We start from the raw sequence: 22,460 nt of genomic DNA, 5'->3' as shown, positions 1-22,460 counted from the left end.
CCCTCCCCCCATTGGCATCTCTCTCTACCCCCACCCCCCCCCCCTCTGCCATCTCTCTACCCCTCCATCTACCCCCCCCCTTGTCATCTCACTACCCCCTCCCCCCACTGGCATCTCTCTCTACCCCCAACCCCCACCCCTCTGCCATCTCTCTACCCCCTCCCCCCACTGGCATCTCTCTCTACCCCTCCCCACTCTGGCATCTCCCTCCTTCCCTCCTCTGACATTACCCTCCCCTCCCCCCCCCCTCTCTGGCATCTCTCCCTCCACCCCTCCCCTTGTTAATGCCTCTTCTCTCCTCCAAGGCTGGATGAGGGGGCCATGAGGTTCCAGCCTTCCTCTGCGATAGTGGGGCGTAGGACCCGCTCTGTCCAGCTACTCAGGCCTCTTCACGAGTTTCGGCCCTTCCGAAGCCTCCGATTCCTACAACCACGACACATCGCTGTGATAGAGGAAGTGTCAGAGGAGTCCTTCTCTGACACCTTCCCACCCCCACACCCCCTCCTACCTCCCCCTCCCCCTCCCTCAGCCCCTGACTCTCCTCCCGCTCCCTCTACCTCTTCTCGTCCCAAAACCCCTGCCCCCCTCCCAGACCCTTTCAATCCTCTCCCTTCCCCTACCTCTTCTGCTTCCGACACCCCTTCCCCCCTCCAAGCCCCCGAGTTTCCTCTCCTTCCCCTAACCCCTTCCCCCGGCCCAGCCCCCGACTATCCTCCCCCTCCCCGCCCCCCTCCCCCTTACCTTCCCCGAGTCCCAGCCCCCGACTCTCCTTCCACTACCCGTCCCCCTCCCCCTTACCTTCCCCGAGTCCCAGCCCCCGACTCCCCTTCCACTACCCGTCCCCCTCCCCCTTACCTTCCCCGAGTCCCAGCCCCCGACTCTCCTTCCACTACCCGTCCCCCTCCCCCTTACCTTCCCCGAGTCCCAGCCCCCGTCTCTCCTTCCACTACCCCTCCCTCCCGCCCCTTCTTCAGACGCTTCTTCCGGGTCAGGAGTCCTTCCGTAATCTCTGACCCCGACATCCCCGAAACCCCTCTGTGATTGAAGTGACACCCCCCTGTGATGGTAGCATGGGGCAGCCGGTCTCACATAATAAAGGTGAAGCCCGGCTGACTGCCCCCAAACCGTGTAAACTGGCCGCCTATGTAAGGCTGATTTCGGCCACATGTATGTAATTTTGGGTAGGGTGGGAGGGGGGGGGGGGGGGAAGAACAGGGAACATAAAATATCCTGTGTGTGTAAATGTAACAGTAAAGCACTTTATTCCCTGTAAGTGTATTCCCCTGTGTAGGAAGCCAGTAATGTCACTGTACCTAAACAAAAGTGTTCGTGGCGCAAAGTGATAAAACAGTTAATATGTGCAAATGATCCCAGTGTTAGTTAACACAGAGAAACACATAATACAGCTCAACCCCGTTATCGCGCAATCGGTTACAACGCGGATCCGCTTATAGCGCGATGTGAGCGTGGCTCCCAATTTTCGTACTTTACAACATGATTATTGGTGTCTTAAATACTTTATTGTACAACGCATACAATTGTACATTATTTCTAACGCGATCCGCATATAACGCGGTGTGATTCTATGGACCCCAAGCACCGCGTTATAAGGGGGCTGAGCTGTACTGTAACTCCAAGTAGAAGATTCTCCAGGTCAGCAGACTCTTTGTAGACCCTCATATGAAGAAACACAAATGCAAGGATATAGTGCATTAACATTTATTTAAGATGACAAACAACACAGAGGGGATGGTAACACACTCACACTCTCCCCGCTGGTAAGTAAACAAGAAGTGACTTCGGGCACACTTCAACCCTTCTCCCTAGATAACAGCACCCGATGCGACCGCTCCACTTCTCCGTCAGGAACAGACCGGGATTGCCTCTGCCAGCATCTCTCACCCGCAGTGGGGGCACTCGAATGGTCGAGGTCCGTAAGCCGTGGGTCGTGGAGTAGAGAGCGTCGAATGGTTGAGGTCCGTAAGCCGTGGTCGTGGAGTAGAGAGCGTCGAATGGTCGAGTTCCGTAAGCCGTGGTCATGGAGTAGAGAGCGTAGAATGGTCGAGGTCCGTAAGCCGTGGTCGTGGAGTAGAGAGCGTCGAATGGTCGAGGTCCGTAAGCCGTGGTCGTGGAGTAGAGAGCGTCGAATGGTCGAGGTCCGTAAGCCGTGGTCGTGGAGTAGAGAGCGTAGCATGGTCGAGGTCCGTAAGCCGTGGTCGTGCAGTAGAGAGTGTAGAATGGTCGAGGTCCGTAAGCCGTGGGTCGTGGAGTAGAGAGCGTAAATTGGTCGAGGTCCGTAAGCCGTGGTCGTGGAGTAGAGAGCGTAGAATGATCGAGTTCCGTAAGCCGTGGTCGTGGAGTAGAGAGCGTAGAATGGTCGAGGTCCGTAAGCCGTGGTCGTGGAGTAGAGAGCGTAGAATGGTCGAGGTCCGTAAGCCGTGGTCGTGGAGTAGAGAGCGTCGAATGGTCGAGGTCCGTAAGCCGTGGTCGTGGAGTAGAGAGCGTAGAATGGTCGAGTTCCATAAGCCGTGGTCGTGGAGTAGAGAGCGTAGAATGGTCAAGGTCCGTAAGCCGTGGTCGTGGAGTAGAGAGCGTAGCATGGTCGAGGTCCGTAAGCCGTGGTCGTGCAGTAGAGAGTGTAGAATGGTAGAGGTCCGTAAGCCGTGGGTCGTGGAGTAGAGAGCGTAAATTGGTCGAGGTCCGTAAGACATGGTCGTGGAGTAGAGAGTAAAGAATGGTCGAGGTCAGTAAGCCGTGGGTCGTGGAGTAGAGAGCGTAAATTGGTCGAGGTCCGTAAGACATGGTCGTGGAGTAGAGAGTAAAGAATGGTCGAGGTCAGTAAGCCGTGGGTCGTGGAGTAGAGAGCGTAGATTGGTCGAGGTCCGTAAGCCGTGGTCATGGAGTAGAGAGCGTAGAATGGTCGAGGTCCGTAAGCCGTGGTCGTGGAGTAGAGAGCGTAGATTGGTCGAGGTCCGTAAGCCGTGGTCGTGGAGTAGAGAGTAAAGAATGGTCGAGGTCAGTAAGCCGTGGGTCGTGGAGTAGAGAGCGTAAATTGGTCGAGGTCCGTAAGACATGGTCGTGGAGTAGAGAGCGTAGAATGGTCGAGGTCCGTAAGCCGTGGTCGTGGAGTAGAGAGCGTAGATTGGTCGAGGTCCGTAAGCCGTGGGTCGTGGAGTAGAGAGTAAAGAATGGTCGAGGTCAGTAAGCCGTGGTCGTGCAGTAGAGAGTGTAGAATGGTAGAGGTCCGTAAGCCGTGGGTCGTGGAGTAGAGAGCGTAGAATGGTCGAGGTCCGTAAGAAATGGTCGTGGAGTAGAGTGCATAGATTGGTCGAGGTCCGTAAGCCGTGGTCATGGAGTAGAGAGCGTAGAATGGTCGAGGTCCGTAAGCCGTGGTCGTGGAGTAGAGAGCGTAGATTGGTCGAGGTCCGTAAGCCGTGGTCGTGGAGTAGAGAGCGTAGATTGGTCGAGGTCCGTAAGCCGTGGGTCATGGAGTAGAGAGCGTAGATTGGTCGAGGTCCGTAAGCCGTGGGTCGTGGAGTAGAGAGCGTAGAATGGTCGAGGTCCGTAAGCCGTGGGTCGTGGAGTAGAGAGCGTAGATTGGTCGAGGTCCGTAAGCCGTGGTCGTGGAGTAGAGAGCGTAGAATGGTCGAGGTCCGTAAGCCGTGGTCGTGGAGTAGAGAACGTAGAATGGTCAATGTACGTAAGCCGAGGTCGTGGAGCAGAGAGCGTAGAATGGTCAATGTACGTAAGCCGAGGTCGTGGAGTAGAGAGCGTAGAATGGTCAATGTACGTAAGCCGAGGTCGTGGAGTAGAGAGCGTAGAAGTCCGTTAAACAAGCCGTGGTCCAGGGGTAAAGAGGGGACAAGTCAGGCACAAGCAGGGTCACAACAGAGATACGGATGCCAACAGAGACAAGTACTCAGGCTGCAAATGAGCTTACACTCTAATATACAGATGGACACATACAATACAGGGAGAGGGGACCATTGGGAGAAGGGAACCCTGCCCCACAGAGCTGACACTCTAATATACAGAGGGACACAGATACAATACAGGGAGAGGAGGAACCATTGGGGGGAGGGAATCCTGCCCCGCAGAGCTTACACTCCAATATACAGAGGACACAGATACAATACAGGGAGAGGGGGAACCATTGGGAGAAGGGAATCCTACCCCGCAGAGCTTACACTCTAATATACAGAGGGACACAGATACAATACAGGGAGAGGAGGAACCATTGGGAGAAGGGAATCCTGCCCCGCAGAGCTTACACTCTAATATACAGAGGACACAGGCACAATACAGGGAGAGGAGGAACCATTGGGAGAAGGACATTTCTCATTAGCTCTAATTAACAAGTTATAAAAAAAACTCACTGTTCGTTAAGTCCTGAAACTTATTGTCATTTGAGGAAGCAGTGGGAAGCTTAGACCTGCAGAGCATCGCAAACCTTAACCCCTCTCCCTGCCAGAGACCTGCAGAGCATCGCTTCCTTAACCCCTCTCCCTGCCACAGACCTGCAGAACATCGCAACCCTTAACCCCTCTCCCTGCCACAGACCTGCAGAGCATTGCTCCCTTAACCCCTCTCCCTGCCAGAGACCTGCAGAGCATCGCAAACCTTAACCCCTCTCCCTGCCAGAGACCAGCAGAGCATCGCTTCCTTAACCCCTCTCCCTGCCAGAGACCAGCAGAGCATCGCTTCCTTAACCCCTCTCCCTGCCACAGACCTGCAGAACATCGCAACCCTTAACCCCTCTCCCTGCCACAGACCTGCAGAGCAGCGCAAACCTTAACCCCTCTCCCTGACAGAGACCTGCAGAGCATCGCTTCCTTAACCCCTCTCCCTGCCAGAGACCTGCAGAGCATTGCTCCCTTAACCCTCTCCCTGCCAGAGACCTGCAGAACATCGCTCCCCTAGCCCCTCTCCCTGCCACAGACCTGCAGAGCATTGCTCCCTTAACCCCTCTCCCTGCCAGAAACCTGCAGAGCATTGCTCCCTTAACCCCTCTCCCTGCCAGAGACCTGCAGAGCATTGCTCCCTTAACCCCTCTCCCTGCCAGAAACCTGCAGATCATTGCTCCCTTAACCCCTCTCCCTGCCAGAGACCTGCAGATCATTGCTCCCTTAACCCCTCTCCCTGCCAGAGACCTGCAGATCATTGCTCCCTTAACCCCTCTCCCTGCCAGAGACCTGCAGAGCATCGCTCCCTTAACCCCTCTCCCTGCCACAGTTCTGCAGAGCATCGCTCCCTTAACCACTCCCTGCCAGAGACCTGCAGAGCATCGCTCCCTTAACCCCTCCCCCTGCCAAAGACCTGCAGAGCATTGCTCCCTTAACCCCTCTCCCTGCCAGAGACCTGCAGATCATTGCTCCCTTAACCCCTCTCCCTGCCAGAGACCTGCAGAGCATTGCTCCCTTAACCCCTCTCCCTGCCAGAGACCTGCAGAGCATTGCTCCCTTAACCCCTCTCCCTGCCAGAGACCTGCAGAGCATTGCTCCCTTAACCCCTCTCCCTGCCAGGGACCTGCAGAGCATCGCTCCCTTAACCCCTCTCCCTGCCACAGACCTGCAGAGCATCTCTCCCTTAACCCCTCTCCCTGCCAGAGACCTGCAGAGCATCGCTCCCTTAACCTCTCTCCCTGCCAGAGACCTGCAGAGCATTGCTCCCTTAACCCCTCTCCCTGCCAGAGACCTGCAGATCATTGCTCCCTTAACCCCTCTCCCTGCCAGAGACCTGCAGAGCATTGCTCCCTTAACCCCTCTCCCTGCCAGAGACCTGCAGATCATTGCTCCCTTAACCCCTCTCCCTGCCAGAGACCTGCAGAGCATTGCTCCCTTTACTTCTCTCCCTGCCAGAGACCTGCAGAGCATCGCTCCCTTAACCCCTCTCCCTGCCAGAGACCTGCAGAGCATCGCTCCCTTAGCCCCTCTCCCTGCCAGAGACCCGCAGAGCATCGCTCCCTTAACCCCTCTCCCTGCCACAGACCTGCAGAGCATCTCTCCCTTAACCCCTCTCCCTGCCAGAGACCTGCAGAGCATCTCTCCCTTAACCCCTCTCCCTGCCACAGACCTGCAGAGCATCGCTCCCTTAACCCCTCTCCCTGCCAGAGACCTGCAGAGCATCGCTCCCTTTGCCACTCTCCCTGCCACAGACCTGCAGAGCATCGCACCCTTAACCCCTCTCCCTGCCAGAGACCTGCAGAGCATCGCTCCCTTAACCCCTCTCCCTGCCACAGACCTGCAGAGCATTGCTCCCTTAACCCCTCTCCCTGCCAGAGACCTGCAGAACATCGCTCCCTTAGCCCCTCTCCCTGCCACAGACCTGCAGAGCATCGCTCCCTTAACCCCTCTCCCTGCCAGAGACCTGCAGAGCATCGCTCCCTTAACCCCTCTCCCTGCCAGAGACCTGCAGAGCATCGCTCCCTTAACCCCTCTCCCTGCCACAGACCTGCAGAGCATCTCTCCCTTAACCCCTCTCCCTGCCAGAGACCTGCAGAGCATCGCTCCCTTAACCCCACTCCCTGCCAGAGACCTGCAGAGCATTGCTCCCTTAACCCCTCTCCCTGCCAGAGACCTGCAGATCATTGCTCCCTTAACCCCTCTCCCTGCCAGAGATCTGCAGAGCATTGCTCCCTTAACCCCTCTCCCTGCCAGAGACCTGCAGATCATTGCTCCCTTAACCCCTCTCCCTGCCAGAGACCTGCAGAGCATTGCTCCCTTTACTCCTCTCCCTGCCAGAGACCTGCAGAGCATCGCTCCCTTAGCCCCTCTCCCTGCCAAAGACCCGCAGAGCATCGCTCCCTTAACCCCTCTCCCTGCCACAGACCTGCAGAGCATCTCTCCCTTAACCCCTCTCCCTGCCAGAGACCTGCAGAGCATCTCTCCCTTAACCCCTCTCCCTGCCACAGACCTGCAGAGAATCGCTCCCTTAACCCCTCTCCCTGCCAGAGACCTGCAGAGCATCGCTCCCTTTGCCACTCTCCCTGCCACAGACCTGCAGAGCATCGCACCCTTAACCCCTCTCCCTGCCAGAGACCTGCAGAACATCGCTCCCTTAGCCCCTCTCCCTGCCACAGACCTGCAGAGCATCGCTCCCATAACCCCTCTCCCTGCCAGAGACCTGCAGAGCATCGCTCCCTTAACCCCTCTCCCTGCCACAGACCTGCAGAGCATCGCTCCCTTAACCCCTCTCCCTGCCAGAGACCTGCAGAGCATCGCTCCCTTAACCCCTCTCCCTGCCAGAGAGCAGCAGAGCATCGCTTCCTTAACCACTCTCCCTGCCAGAGACCTGCAGAACATTGCAACCCTTAACCCCTCTACCTGCCACAGACCTGCAGAGCATCGCTCCCTTAACCCCTTTCCCTGCCAGAGAACTGCAGAACGTCGCTCCCTTAACCCCTCTCCCTGCCAGAGACCTGCAGAGCATCGCTCCCTTAACCCCTCTCCCTGCCAGAGACCTGCAGAGCGTCGCTCCCTTACCCCCTCTCCCTGCCAGAGACCTGCAGAGCATCGCTCCCTTACCCCCTCTCCCTGCCAGAGACCTGCAGAGCGCCGCTCCCTTACCCCCTCTCCCTGCCAGAGACCTGCAGAGCATCGCTCCCTTAACCCCTCTCCCTGCCAGAGACCCGCAGAGCATTGCTTCCCTAACCCCTCTCCCTGCCAGAGACCTGCAGAGCATTGCTACCTTAACCCCTCTCCCTGCCAGAGACCTGCAGAGCATTGCTTCCCTAACCCCTTTCCCTGCCAGAGAACTGCAGAACGTCGCTCCCTTAACCCCTCTCCCTGCCAGAGACCCGCAGAGCATTGCTTCCCTAACCCCTCTCCCTGCCAGAGACCTGCAGAGCATCGCTCCCTTAACCCCTCTCCCTGCCAGAGACCTGCAGAGCATCGCTCCCTTAACCCCTCTACCTGCCACAGACCTGCAGAGCATCGCTCCCTTAACCCCTCTCCCTGCCAGAGACCTGCAGAGCGTCGCTCCCTTACCCCCTCTCCCTGCCAGAGACCTGCAGAGCATCGCTCCCTTAACCCCTCTCCCTGCCAGAGACCCGCAGAGCATTGCTTCCCTAACCCCTCTCCCTGCCAGAGACCTGCAGAGCATTGCTACCTTAACCCCTCTCCCTGCCAGAGACCTGCAGAGCATTGCTTCCCTAACCCCTTTCCCTGCCAGAGAACTGCAGAACGTCGCTCCCTTAACCCCTCTCCCTGCCAGAGACCCGCAGAGCATTGCTTCCCTAACCCCTCTCCCTGCCAGAGACCTGCAGAGCATCGCTCCCTTAACCCCTCTCCCTGCCAGAGACCTGCAGAGCATCGCTCCCTTAACCCCTCTACCTGCCACAGACCTGCAGAGCATCGCTCCCTTAACCCCTCTCCCTGCCAGAGACCTGCAGAGCGTCGCTCCCTTACCCCCTCTCCCTGCCAGAGACCTGCAGAGCATCGCTCCCTTAACCCCTCTCCCTGCCAGAGACCCGCAGAGCATTGCTTCCCTAACCCCTCTCCCTGCCAGAGACCTGCAGAACGTCGCTCCCTTAACCCCTCTCCCTGCCAGAGACCCGCAGAGCATTGCTTCCCTAACCCCTCTCCCTGCCAGAGACCTGCAGAGCATTGCTACCTTAACCCCTCTCCCTGCCAGAGACCTGCAGAGCATTGCTTCCCTAACCCCTTTCCCTGCCAGAGAACTGCAGAACGTCGCTCCCTTAACCCCTCTCCCTGCCAGAGACCCGCAGAGCATTGCTTCCCTAACCCCTCTCCCTGCCAGAGACCTGCAGAGCATCGCTCCCTTAACCCCTCTCCCTGCCAGAGACCTGCAGAGCATCGCTTCCCTAACCCCTCTCCCTGCCAGGGACCTGCAGAGCACTGCGCCATTAACCGCTCAACCTGCCAGAGACCTGCAGACCATCACTCCCTTAACCCCTTTCCCTGCCAAAGACCTGCAGAGCGTTGCTCCCCTAACCCCTCTCCCTGTCAGAGATTTGCAGAGCGTTGCTCCGCTAACTCCTCTACCTGCCAGAGACGTGCAGAGCATCCCTCCCTTAACCCCTCTCCCTGCCAAAGACCTGCAGAGCATCGCTCCCTTAACCCCACTCCCTGCCAAAGACGTGCAGAGCATCACTCCCTTAACCCCTCTCCCTGCCAGAGACCTGCAGAGCGTTGCTCCCCTAACCCCTCTCCCTGCCAGAGACCTGCAGAGCGTCCCTCCCTTACCCCCTCTCCCTGCCAGAGTCCTGCAGAGCGTTGCTCCCCTAACCCCTCTCCCTGCCAGAGAACTGCAGAGCGTTGCTCCCCTATCTCCTCTCCCTGCTAGAAACCTGCAGAGCGTTGCTCCCCTAACCCCTCTCCCTGCCAGAGACCTGCAGGGCGTCCCTACTTTAACCCCTCTCCTTGCCAGAGACCTGCAGAGCGTTGCTCCCCTAACCCCTCTCCCTGCCAGAGACCTGCAGAGCATCCCTCCCTTAACCCCACTCCCTGCCAGAGACCTGCAGAGTGTTGTCCCTTAACCTCACTCCTCCCTCAATTAGCCAGCGCCCCCCGACTCTGCTCTGTATTGATTTTTACGCTTAATTACCCTCCTACAAAGCACAGCGAGGAGGGGGGGAAATATGACATGTCAGATGCAGAGACGCCCCTTATATAACCCACCGAAAAGAATCCCCATACTGAGAACATGCCGTGTTATACTTGCCTTATTACCCCTGTAACATGTTATCGCAGTAACCCGCCTCCTGAGTGCCTTATTGCCCCTGTAACATGTTATTGCAGTAACCCGCCTCCTGAGTGCCTTATTGCCCCTGTAACATGTTATTGCAGTAACCCGCCTCCTGAGTGCCTTATTGCCCTGTAACATGCTATTGCAGTAACCCGCCTCCTGAGTGCCATATTGCCTCTGTAACATGTTATCGCAGTAACCCGCCTCCTGAGTGCCTTATTGCCCCTGTAACATGTTACTGCAGTAACCCGCCTCCTGAGTGCCTTATTGCCCCTGTAACATGTTACTGCAGTAACCCGCCTCCTGAGTGCCTTATTGCCCCTGTAACATGTTAGTGCAGTAACCCGCCTCCTGAGTGCCTTATTGCCCCTGTAACATGTTACTGCAGTAACCCGCCTCCTGAGTGCCTTATTGCCCATGTAACATGTTACTGCAGTAACCCGCCTCCTGAGTGCCTTATTGCCCCTGTAACATGTTATCGCAGTAACCCGCCTCCTGAGTGCCTTATTGCCCCTGTAACATGTTATCGCAGTAACCCGCCTCCTGAGTGCCTTATTGCCCCTGTAACATGTTATCGCAGTAACCCGCCTCCTGAGTGCCTTATTGTCCCTGTAACATGTTATCGCAGTAACCCGCCTCCTGAGTGCCTTATTGCCCCTGTAACGTGTTATTGCAGTAACCCGCCTCCTGAGTGCCTTATTGTCCCTGTAACGTGTTATTGCAGTAACCCGCCTCCTGAGTGCCTTATTGCCCCTGTAACGTGTTATTGCAGTAACCCGCCTCCTGAGTGCCTTATTGCCCCTGTAACGTGTTATCGCAGTAACCCGGCTCCTGAGTGCCTTATTGCCCCTGTAACGTGTTATCGCAGTAACCCGCCTCCTGAGTGCCTTATTGCCCCTGTAACGTGTTATCGCAGTAACCCGCCACCTGAGTGCCTTATTGCCCCTGTAACATGTTATTGCAGTAACCCGCCTCCTGAGTGCCTTATTGTTCCTGTAACATGTTATTGCAGTAACCCGCTTCCTGAGTGCCTTATTGCCCCTGTAATATGCTATCACAGTAACCCACCTCCTGAGTGCCTTATTGCCCCTGTAACATGTTATTGCAGTAACCTGCCTCCTGAGTGCCTTATTGCCCCTGAAACATGTTATTGCAGTAACCCGCCTCCTGAGTGCCTTATTGCTCCTGTAACATGTTACATGTTACTGCAGTAACCCGCCTCCTGAGTGCCTTATTGCCCTGTAATATGTTATTGCAGTAACCCGCCTCCTGAGTGCCTTATTGCCCCTGTAACATGTTATCGCAGTAACCGGCTCCTGAGTGCCTTATTGCCCTTGTAACATGTTACTGCAGTAACCCGGCTCCTGAGTGCCTTATTGCCCTGTAATATGTTATTGCAGTAACCCGCCTCCTGAGTGCCTTATTGCACCTGTAACATGTTATCGCAGTAACCGGCTCCTGAGTGCCTTATTGCCCTTGTAACATGTTATCGCAGTAACCCGGCTCCTGAGTGGCTTATTGCGCCTGTAACATGTTATTGCAGTAACCCGCCTCCTGAGTGCCTTATTGCCCTTGTAACATGTTATCACAGTAACCCGGCTCCCGAGTGCCTTATTGCCCCTGTAACATGTTATTGCAGTAACCCGCCTCCTGAGTGCCTTATTGCCCCTGTAACATGTTATTGCAGTAACCCGCCTCCTGAGTGCCTTATTGCCCCTGTAACATGTTATTGCAGTAACCCGCCTCCTGAGTGCCTTATTACCCCTGTAACATGTTATTGCAGAAACCCGGCGCCTGAGTGCCTTATTGCCCCTGTAACATGTTATTGCAGTAACCCGCCTCCTGAGTGCCTTATTGCCCCTCTAACATGTTATCACAATAACATGCCTCATGAGTGCCTTATTGCCCCTGTAACATGTTATTGCAGTAACCCGGCTCCTGAGTGCCTTATTGCCCCTGTAACATGTTATTGCAGTAACTCGCCTCCTGAGTGCCTTATTGCCCCGCTAACATGTTATCACAGTAACCTGCCTCATGAGTGCCTTATTGCCCCTGTAAAATGTTATTGCAGTAACCCGCCTCCTGAGTGCCTTATTGCCCCTGTAACATATTATTGCAGTTACCCGCCTCCTGAGTGCCTTATTACCCCTGTAACATGTTATTGCAGTAACCCGCCTCCTGAGTGCCTTATTGCCCCTGTAACATGTTATCGCAGTAACCCGCCTCCTGAGTGCCTTATTGCCCCTGTAACATGTTATCGCAGTAACCCGCCTCCTGAGTGCCTTATTGCCCGTGTAACATGTCGTTGCAGTAACCCGGCTCCTGAGTGCCTTATTGGCCCTATAACATGTTATTGCAGTAACCCGGCTCCTGAGTGCCTTATTGCCACAGTAACATGTTATTACAGTAACCCGCCTCCTGAGTGCCTTATTGCGCCTGTAACATGTTATTGCAGTAACCCTCCTCCTGAGTGCCTTATTGCGCCTGTAACATGTTATTGCAGTAACCCTCCTCCTGAGTGCCTTATTGCCCCTGTAACATGTTATTGCAGTAACCCTCCTCCTGAGTGCCTTATTGCGCCTGTAACATGTTATTGCAGTAACCCGCCTCCTGAGTGCCTTATTGCCCCTGTAATATGTTATTGCAGTAACTAACCTCCTGAGTGCCTTATTGCCCTTGTAACATGTTATCGCAGTAACCCGCCTCCTGAGTGCCTTATTTCCCCTGTAACGTTATTGTAGTAACCGTGATCCTGAGCCTTATTGCCCCTGTAACATGTTATTGCAGTAACCCGCCTCCTGAGTGCCTTATTGTACCTGAAACATGTTACTGCAGTAACCCGCCTCCTGAGTGCCTTATTGCCCCTGTAACATGTTATTGCAATAACCCGCCTCCTGAGTGCCTTATTGTACCTGAAACATGTTACTGCAGTAACCCGCCTCCTGAGTGCCTTATTGCCCCTGTAACGTTATTGCAGTAACCCGCCTCCTGAGTGCCTTATTGCCCCTGTAACATGTTATTGCAGTAACCCGGCTCCTGAGTGCCTTATTGCCCCTGTAACATGTTATTGTAGTAACCCGCCTCCTGAGTGCCTTATTGCCCCTGTAACATGTTATTGCAGTAACCTGCCTCCTGAGTGCCTTATTGCCCCTGTAACATGTTATCGCAGTAACCCGCCTTCTGAGTGCCTTATTGCCCCTGTAACATGTTATTGCAGTAACCCTCCTCCTGAGTGCCTTATTGCCCCTGTAACATGTTATTGCAGTAACCCGCCTTCTGAGTGCCTTATTGCCCCTGTAACATGTTATTGCAGTAACCCGCCTCCTGAGTGCCTTATTGCCCTGTAATATGTTATTGCAGTAACCCGCCTCCTGAGTGCTTTATTGCCCATGTAACATGTTATCGCAATAACCCGCCACCTGAGTGCCTTATTACCCCTGTAACATGTTATTGCAGTAACCCGGCTCCTGAGTGCCTTATTGCCCCTGTAACATGTTATTGCAGTAACCTGCCTCCTGTGTGCCTTATTGCCCCTGTAACATGTTATTGCAGTAACCCGCCTCCTGAGTGCCTTATTGCCCCTCTAACATGTTATCACCGTAACCTGCCTCATGAGTGCCTTATTGCCCCTGTAACATGTTATTTGAGTAACCCGGCTCCTGAGTGCCTTATTGCCCCTGTAACATGTTATTGCAGTAACCCGCCTCCTGATTGCCTTTTTGCCCTTGTAACATGTTATTGCAGTAACCCACCTTCTGAGTGCCTTAATGCCCCTGTAACATGTTATTGCAGTAACCCGCCTCCTGAGTGCCTTATTGCCCCTGTAACATGTTATCGCAGTAACCTGCCTCCTGAGTGCCTTATTACCCCTGTAACATGTTATTGCAGTAACCTGGCTCCTGAGTGCCTTATTGCCCCTGTAACATGTTATCGCAGTAACCCGCCTCCTGAGTGCCTTATTACCCCTGTAACCTGTTATCGCAGTAACCCGCCTCCTGAGTGCCTTATTGCCCCTTTAACATGTTACTGCAGTGACCCACCTCCTGAGTGCCTTATTGCCCCTGTAACATGTTACTGCAGTAACCCACCTCCTGAGTGCCTTATTGCCCCTGTAACCTTATTGCAGTAACCCGCCCGCTGAGTGCCTTATTGCCCCTGTAACATGTTATTGCAGTAACCCGCCTTCTGAGTGCCTTATTGCCCCTGTAACATGTTATTGCAGTAACCCGCCTCCTGAGTGCCTTATTGCCCTGTAATATGTTATTGCAGTAACCCGCCTCCTGAGTGCTTTATTGCCCATGTAACATGTTATCGCAATAACCCGCCACCTGAGTGCCTTATTACCCCTGTAACATGTTATTGCAGTAACCCGGCTCCTGAGTGCCTTATTGCCCCTGTAACATGTTATTGCAGTAACCTGCCTCCTGTGTGCCTTATTGCCCCTGTAACATGTTATTGCAGTAACCCGCCTCCTGAGTGCCTTATTGCCCCTCTAACATGTTATCACCGTAACCTGCCTCATGAGTGCCTTATTGCCCCTGTAACATGTTATTTGAGTAACCCGGCTCCTGAGTGCCTTATTGCCCCTGTAACATGTTATTGCAGTAACCCGCCTTCTGAGTGCCTTATTGCCCCTGTAACATGTTATTGCAGTAACCCGCCTCCTGAGTGCCTTATTGCCCTGTAATATGTTATTGCAGTAACCCGCCTCCTGAGTGCTTTATTGCCCATGTAACATGTTATCGCAATAACCCGCCACCTGAGTGCCTTATTACCCCTGTAACATGTTATTGCAGTAACCCGGCTCCTGAGTGCCTTATTGCCCCTGTAACATGTTATTGCAGTAACCTGCCTCCTGTGTGCCTTATTGCCCCTGTAACATGTTATTGCAGTAACCCGCCTCCTGAGTGCCTTATTGCCCCTCTAACATGTTATCACCGTAACCTGCCTCATGAGTGCCTTATTGCCCCTGTAACATGTTATTTGAGTAACCCGGCTCCTGAGTGCCTTATTGCCCCTGTAACATGTTATTGCAGTAACCCGCCTCCTGATTGCCTTTTTGCCCTTGTAACATGTTATTGCAGTAACCCACCTTCTGAGTGCCTTAATGCCCCTGTAACATGTTATTGCAGTAACCCGCCTCCTGAGTGCCTTATTGCCCCTGTAACATGTTATCGCAGTAACCTGCCTCCTGAGTGCCTTATTACCCCTGTAACATGTTATTGCAGTAACCTGGCTCCTGAGTGCCTTATTGCCCCTGTAACATGTTATCGCAGTAACCCGCCTCCTGAGTGCCTTATTACCCCTGTAACCTGTTATCGCAGTAACCCGCCTCCTGAGTGCCTTAATGCCCCTTTAACATGTTACTGCAGTGACCCACCTCCTGAGTGCCTTATTGCCCCTGTAACATGTTACTGCAGTAACCCACCTCCTGAGTGCCTTATTGCCCCTGTAACCTTATTGCAGTAACCCGCCCGCTGAGTGCCTTATTGCCCCTGTAACATGTTATTGCAGTAACCCGCCTTCTGAGTGCCTTATTGCCCCTGTAACATGTTATTGCAGTAACCCGCCTCCTGAGTGCCTTATTGCCCTGTAATATGTTATTGCAGTAACCCGCCTCCTGAGTGCTTTATTGCCCATGTAACATGTTATCGCAATAACCCGCCACCTGAGTGCCTTATTACCCCTGTAACATGTTATTGCAGTAACCCGGCTCCTGAGTGCCTTATTGCCCCTGTAACATGTTATTGCAGTAACCTGCCTCCTGTGTGCCTTATTGCCCCTGTAACATGTTATTGCAGTAACCCGCCTCCTGAGTGCCTTATTGCCCCTCTAACATGTTATCACCGTAACCTGCCTCATGAGTGCCTTATTGCCCCTGTAACATGTTATTTGAGTAACCCGGCTCCTGAGTGCCTTATTGCCCCTGTAACATGTTATTGCAGTAACCCGCCTCCTGAGTGCCTTTTTGCCCTTGTGACATTTTATTGCAGTAACCCACCTTCTGAGTGCCTTAATGCCCCTGTAACATGTTATTGCAGTAACCCGCCTCCTGAGTGCCTTATTGCCCCTGTAACATGTTATTGCAGTAACCCGCCTCCTGAATGCCTTATTGCCCCTGTAACATGTTATTGCAGTAACCCGCCTTCTGAGTGCCTTATTGCCCCTGTAATATGTTATTGCAGTAACCCGCCTCCTGAGTGCTTTATTGCCCATGTAACATGTTATCGCAATAACCCGCCACCTGAGTGCCTTATTACCCCTGTAACATGTTATTGCAGTAACCCGGCTCCTGAGTGCCTTATTGCCCCTGTAACATGTTATTGCAGTAACCTGCCTCCTGTGTGCCTTATTGCCCCTGTAACATGTTATTGCAGTAACCCGCCTCCTGAGTGCCTTATTGCCCCTCTAACATGTTATCACCGTAACCTGCCTCATGAGTGCCTTATTGCCCCTGTAACATGTTATTTGAGTAACCCGGCTCCTGAGTGCCTTATTGCCCCTGTAACATGTTATTGCAGTAACCCGCCTCCTGAGTGTCTTTTTGCCCTTGTAACATGTTATTGCAGTAACCCACCTTCTGAGTGCCTTAATGCCCCTGTAACATGTTATTGCAGTAACCCGCCTCCTGAGTGCCTTATTGCCCCTGTAACATGTTATCGCAGTAACCTGCCTCCTGAGTGCCTTATTACCCCTGTAACATGTTATTGCAGTAACCTGGCTCCTGAGTGCCTTATTGCCCCTGTAACATGTTATCGCAGTAACCCGCCTCCTGAGTGCCTTATTACCCCTGTAACCTGTTATCGCAGTAATTCGGCTCCTGAGTGCCTTATTGCCCCTGTAACATGATATTGCAGTAACCCGCCTCCTGAGTGCCTTATTGCCCCTGTAACATGTTACTGCAGTGACCCACCTCCTGAGTGCCTTATTGCCCCAGTAACATGTTACTGCAGTAACCCACCTCCTGAGTGCCTTATTGCCCCTGTAACCTTATTGCAGTAACCCGCCCGCTGAGTGCCTTATTGCCCCTGTAACATGTTATTGCAGTAACCCGCCTTCTGAGTGCCTTATTGCCCCTGTAACATGTTATTGCAGTAACCCGCCTCCTGAGTGCCTTATTGCCCTGTAATATGTTATTGCAGTAACCCGCCTCCTGAGTGCTTTATTGCCCATGTAACATGTTATCGCAATAACCCGCCACCTGAGTGCCTTATTACCCCTGTAACATGTTATTGCAGTAACCCGGCTCCTGAGTGCCTTATTGCCCCTGTAACATGTTACTGCAGTAACCCACCTCCTGAGTGCCTTATTGCCCCTGTAACCTTATTGCAGTAACCCGCCCGCTGAGTGCCTTATTGCCCCTGTAACATGTTATCGCAGTAACCCGCCTCCTGAGTGCCTTATTGCCCCTGCAACATGTTATCGCAGTAACCCGCCTCCTGAGTGCCTTATTACCCCTGTATCTCTCTGCCCGCGTGACTGTGTTTACACCTTGTTACTGATAACTTATGTTTATTGTTTGCACTTGAAACAAACCCTTTTTAATGATTTTTTTTCCACTTATGACTGAGGGGGATGTAGTGTTTTGTCACCAAGGACAAGACACAGGGAGGTGACACAGAGGGACAGGACACAGGGAGGTGACAGGACGCAGGGAGGTTACAGAGGGAGGGACGCAGGGAGGTTACAGGACGCAGAGGGACAGGACGCAGGGAGGTTACACAGGGAGGTGACACAGAGGGACCGGACACAGGGAGGTGACACAGAGGATAGGACTGCAGAGCAGTTGTCTTTATAAAGCAGTGATACCGTGTCTGATTTGAGTGAGTTCTAAAGTTGGAAACATCATATCCCACTTCAGAGACAAGTTCATATTATGTTTATCGCACCTTGGATGAGTTAGGGTGGGTGTTTATCACACCTTGGATGAGTTAGGGTGTGTGTGTTATGTTTATCGCACCTTGGATGAGTTAGGGTGGGTGTGTTATGTGTATCACATCCTTGGATGAGTTAGGGTGGGTATGTTATGTGTATCACACCTTGGATGAGTTAGGGTGGGTGTGTTATGTGTATCACACCTTGAATTAGTTAGGGGGGGCATGTTATGTGTATCGCACCTTGGATGAGTTAGGATGGGTGTGTTATGTGTATCGCACCTTGGATGAGTTAGGGTGGGTGTGTTATGTGTATCGCACCTTGGATGAGTTAGGGTGGGTGTGTTATGTGTATCACACCTTGGATGAGTTAGGGTGGGTGTGTTATGTGTATCGCACCTTGGATGAGTTAGGGTGGGTGTAGACGGACGTTCACAGAGGTACACAATTTGGAGACGTTTATAATGTGAAATTATAATAGGCTTTATTGTGCCTTTTCCTTTTTATCAGGAAATTATCCAAACACAAGGGGGGAACAAAGCTTCCATTCACTTGGGAGTATTTCTAGTGAAATCCTTGCAATTAGTTCACATCTCCATTAGTTAAGCTTTTCCCAGCCCAAACACATAACATGAAAATAAGCAGATATAAGCAGTGTCTTAATAATGAAAGTCTTATCTGTTTAGTTGCTGTAGAGTAAGCTTCTCTGCTCTTTTGGAACCGCACCCGTGCGTGCACAGAAAAATATCAGCATCCAGGTTTAGAAGTCTTATTTGGTGTCTTGCAATCAGCTCTGCTGTGTGGCTGGCAGAGCTCAAGACATGGTCAGCTCCAGAGATCTGGGTTTCTTTTGGTCAGTCTCTCCTGGGACTCAAGAACCTCTGCCTCTCCAAAGGTCAGCTCTCAGTCAGAGCTAAAGAGAGTTCTCACTTCCTGTTTCAAAAGACAGGCTTTCTAAGCCATCTAATCAGGCAGGTGGTGTTTAGTAATTAACTACCAGAGGTTAACCACCACACTGCTGGATTAAAGGCACATTACTGAACAGGGATAAGTCCCCTGTTACATACCTCCCCTGTTTGTGGGAAGCTCGGGCTTACCACGGCCAAAGCCCATCCTTCCACTCTCATCCTAGATATCTCTGTGACTTGAATGAGAGTGGATGGAGGAAGAGAACCCTCTGTCCCGCTGGGATTGGAGCCCTTTCTCCAGTTTATTTTTGTCTCCTCCCAAAGATGCTTGAGATCAGCACCCCTCAGTCGCTCGAGGAGGACTTTTTCCACTTAAAGTCTTTTTATCACGTGCGCGGTCTTGAGAATTCTGTTGCATCGGGCACTCCTCTTTTTGTAGACAAAGTGTATGGCAACAGTTGTAGAGCAGTTAGGACTAGCCCTTAGAGTTATCTGCTCTTGAAGTGGTCTTTCTGCCGCTTCTCCACACCACGGAGTCGCCAGTTCAGCTTCTTCAGCTAAGGATTCTTCTGGCTTTGATTCTGCACTCCTACCTCTGTTTGTTGCCTTTTGGGCAGCTGTAGGTTTGGCTAGTGCTTTCTTTGGTGGGTCAAACTTCGTAATTTTGTTTTGAAGTTGCGTGGAGTCCCCAACTCTCACTGTACCCTTGTCCTTGCGGGCATTAGTTACTGTGGGATACTGGTGCTTGGGCAGAGCCCATACCTTTTTCCGTATTGGAGGAATCTGTATCAGAGTCTCCTTCATATTCTGGAGCTCTGTAATTTTTGTCGTCAAGGTTGCCGCTGCGTCTGTTTTCTCCTTGGTGTACTGACTCAAGGAAATGGAACAGTCTCTCTGTCTCTCCAGCTCTTGCTCCAGTTTCTGAGCCTTCTCACGCTCCCTCTCATACAGAGTCACCTGGTATCGAAGCTCCGCTTCCAACGATGCTCTGAAGGCATGCAGCGTGGCCCTTAGCTCCTCACACTGCTCTGTGGGGACGTACTGGGTATTCAGACGTTCCTGCAGCGCTTGTACCTCTTTAGCAGCCTGCAGTTTTTCTTCCTGTAGCGTTTGCTGCTTCTCCTCAGCATACTGGAGGTGTGTACGCAGACCTTGCAGTTGGTTCTGCAGTCGGTGCTCTGCGTCAAACTTTTCCTTGACTTCTTCTGTCAACTGAAAATTTTCTTCTTTCAGTTTTAAGTTTTCTCTTTTTAATCTTGAATTTTCTCCTTTTTCAGTCTCTGTATTCTTCTGGGCTTCTTTGCAGTCCTCCTTCCATTTACACACATCTGCTTTGAGAATGACCATCTCCTGGCGTGAGACTTCCTTCTCTAGGTTGAGGGTCTGAAGCTCCTTCTGAGAGACTTTGAGATCTGTATCAAGATTACCAATAGTTTCTTTAGCAATGTCCAGCTCCTCAGTGAGACTGTGTAGTTCCTTTCTGGAAACTTCCAGGTCTGTGCGGCAGCTGTTGATCTCATGATGTGAGGCATCAAGCTCTATACGAAGAGTGTGAACCTCTTGCTGGAAGACTGTCATCTGCTTCAGTGCCTCCTCATACTTCCGCTTTAGCGTAGCCACCATTTTATCAGATTGGCTCTGCTTTTCATCCGTGGCGGAGATAGTAGCCTTTGCAGTATCTAGCTCAGTCTTGAGATCCTCCAATTCGGTCTTGGCCGCAGAGTAAATTGCGAGCACAGTCTTCTGTAGCTCAGCATTATTTTTTCTCTCTCTTCCTAATTCTTCACAGAGCAGATCACAGTCATGCCTGGCAATTTTCAGGGCGTCTTCAGGGCTGGTCAAGGGATCGTCACTCACTGGTTCCGGCTTCGCTTCCCTGGGATGACTGGTTGAGGGTTCCTCACTGTTGGCACCGGACAGACACTTATTTGGGGTACACGACTTCTGCCTTGGGCCCTCTGGATATGCGGTTAACCGTGGGACGAATTCTCCATTTTCTCTAGGCTGCAGGGCAACTCGGTCCCCCTTTTCCTCCACAGGATCTGCGGACGTGTCTGTTCCTTCCACGGTAAGTGAAGAACCGCTTTTCTTTTTCTTTTTCCTTCTTTTTGATTTGGATGACACCGTCCCTTCAGGGATATTGGGGTCTCCCTCTTCATTTGAAATTTTAGCAGCTTCATTATATACGCCAGGCTTTTCTTGCAGTTGCTTTAGCTGACAGAAATATTGGGTGATCTGCTGCTCCCGCTCTGTCTCCTGTTGATCATATTCGTCATCAAAGGGAGCGGTCTTTTCTGTTCGTGCCGAGTTCAGGCACCCCCACCATTCTTGGGGTGTTTTGTGGGTGTGACTCGGTTCGGGTTCCCCGTAAGAGATATCTTCCTCTTTATTGGACTGGAAGGGCCATTTTTCCGTGGGGTAGGGTTCATTACAAGAACGCTGCATCTTGTCCTCTATTTTTAGGCTATCAGGTGTAATTGTCTTCCTGACCTCAGGAGGCGCTATTGCAGCTGTTGCCACTGTATTTGCTAGAACCCCCAATTGTGGTAGTCCTACAGATGGGCATATTTTGCTTGTAGAGGTCGTAGCTCTCACAGGCATCTCTGTAGACTTTTCTTTCTTGGATAATTTTTTTTTTTTCAATATCAGCAGTACTGTGCATGCATTTTCTTTTATCAGGTATACAAGATGTGCAGTTTCTAGGTAAAAAAAATATGGGGGGAGAGAGAGAGATATGGGGGGCGAGAGAGATATGGGGTGGTGAGAGATATGGGGGGGGTGAGAGATATGGGGGGAGAGAGAGATATGGGGGGAGAGAGATATGGGGGGAGAGAGATATGAGGGGAGAGAGATATTGGGGGAGAGAGAGATTTGGGGGGAGAGAGATATTGGGGGCGAGAGAGATAATGGGGGCGAGAGAGATATGGGGGAAAGAGAGATATGGGGGGCAAGAGAAATATGGGGGTCGAGAGAGACATGGGGAGAGAGATATGGGGGGAGAGAGAGATATGGGGGGAGAGAGATATGGGGGAGAGAGATATGGGGGGAGAGAGATATGGTGGCGAGAGAGATATGGGGGCGAGAGAGATATGGGGGAGAGAGATAATGGGGAGAGAGAGATATGGGGGGGAGAGAGAGATATGGGGGAGAGAGATAATGGGGAGAGAGAGATATGGGGGGGAGAGAGAGATATGGGGGGAGAGAGAGATATGGGGGCGAGAGAGATATGGGGGGTGAGAGAATTATGGCGGGTGAAAGAGATATGGGGGGGGAGAGAGAGATATGGGGGGGCAAGAGAGATATGGGGAGAGAGAGATATGGGGGAGAGGGAGATATGGGGGAGAGAGAGATATGGGGAGAGAGAGATATGGGGAGAGAGAGATATGGGGGGAGAGAGAGATATGGGGGGAGAGAGATATGGGGGGAGAGAGAGAGATATGAGAGAGAGAGATATGAGGAGAGAGAGAGATATGGGGGGCGAGAGAGATATGGGGGGCGAGAGAGATATGGGGGGCGAGAGAGATATGGGGGGAGAGAGAGATATGGGGGGAGAGAGAGAGATGGGGGGAGAGAGAGATATGGGGGGGAGAGAGATATGGGGGGCGAGAGATATGGGGAGAGAGAGAGAGATTGGGCGAGAGAGATATGGGGGGAGAGAGATATGGGGGGAGAGAGAGATATGGGGGGCGAGAGAAATATGGGGGGCGAGAGAGATATGGGGGAGAGAGAAATATGGGGGGCGAGAGAGATATGGGGGGAGAGAGAGATATGGGGGGGAAAGAGATATGGGGGGAGAGAGATATTGGGGGCAAGAGAGATACTGGGGGCAAGAGAAATATGGGGGTCGAGAGATATGGGGGGAAAGAGAGAGATATGGGGGGAGAGAGAGATATGGGGGGAAAGAGAGAGATATGGGGGGAGAGAGAGATATGGGGGGAGAGAGAGATATGGGGGAGAGAGAGATATGGGGGGA

General features: G+C 52.6%; 2 protein-coding genes across 13 annotated transcripts in view; both read left to right on the top strand.

Moving 5' to 3' along the window:
- LOC142470810 (bestrophin-2a-like) overlaps positions 1-1,202 on the top strand; it is a 60,101-nt gene extending 58,899 nt beyond the window's left edge. For all 12 annotated transcript variants that reach the window (XM_075577557.1, XM_075577556.1, XM_075577563.1 and 9 more), the window contains exon 10: positions 306-1,202. In XM_075577557.1, the coding sequence (XP_075433672.1) occupies positions 306-1,041 (736 nt within the window). In that variant the 3' untranslated portion in view covers positions 1,042-1,202. The remainder of the gene's footprint in view (positions 1-305) is intronic.
- LOC142471047 (bestrophin-2-like) overlaps positions 1-22,460 on the top strand; it is a 92,088-nt gene that overhangs the window by 52,962 nt on the left and 16,666 nt on the right. The window lies entirely within an intron of this gene.

This window comes from Ascaphus truei, chromosome 20 (genome assembly GCF_040206685.1).
Source record: "Ascaphus truei isolate aAscTru1 chromosome 20, aAscTru1.hap1, whole genome shotgun sequence".
Taxonomy (NCBI): Eukaryota; Metazoa; Chordata; class Amphibia; order Anura; family Ascaphidae; genus Ascaphus; species Ascaphus truei.
The sequence above is the reverse complement of the archived record's forward strand: the minus strand, read 5'-3'. Positions and strand labels throughout refer to the sequence as shown.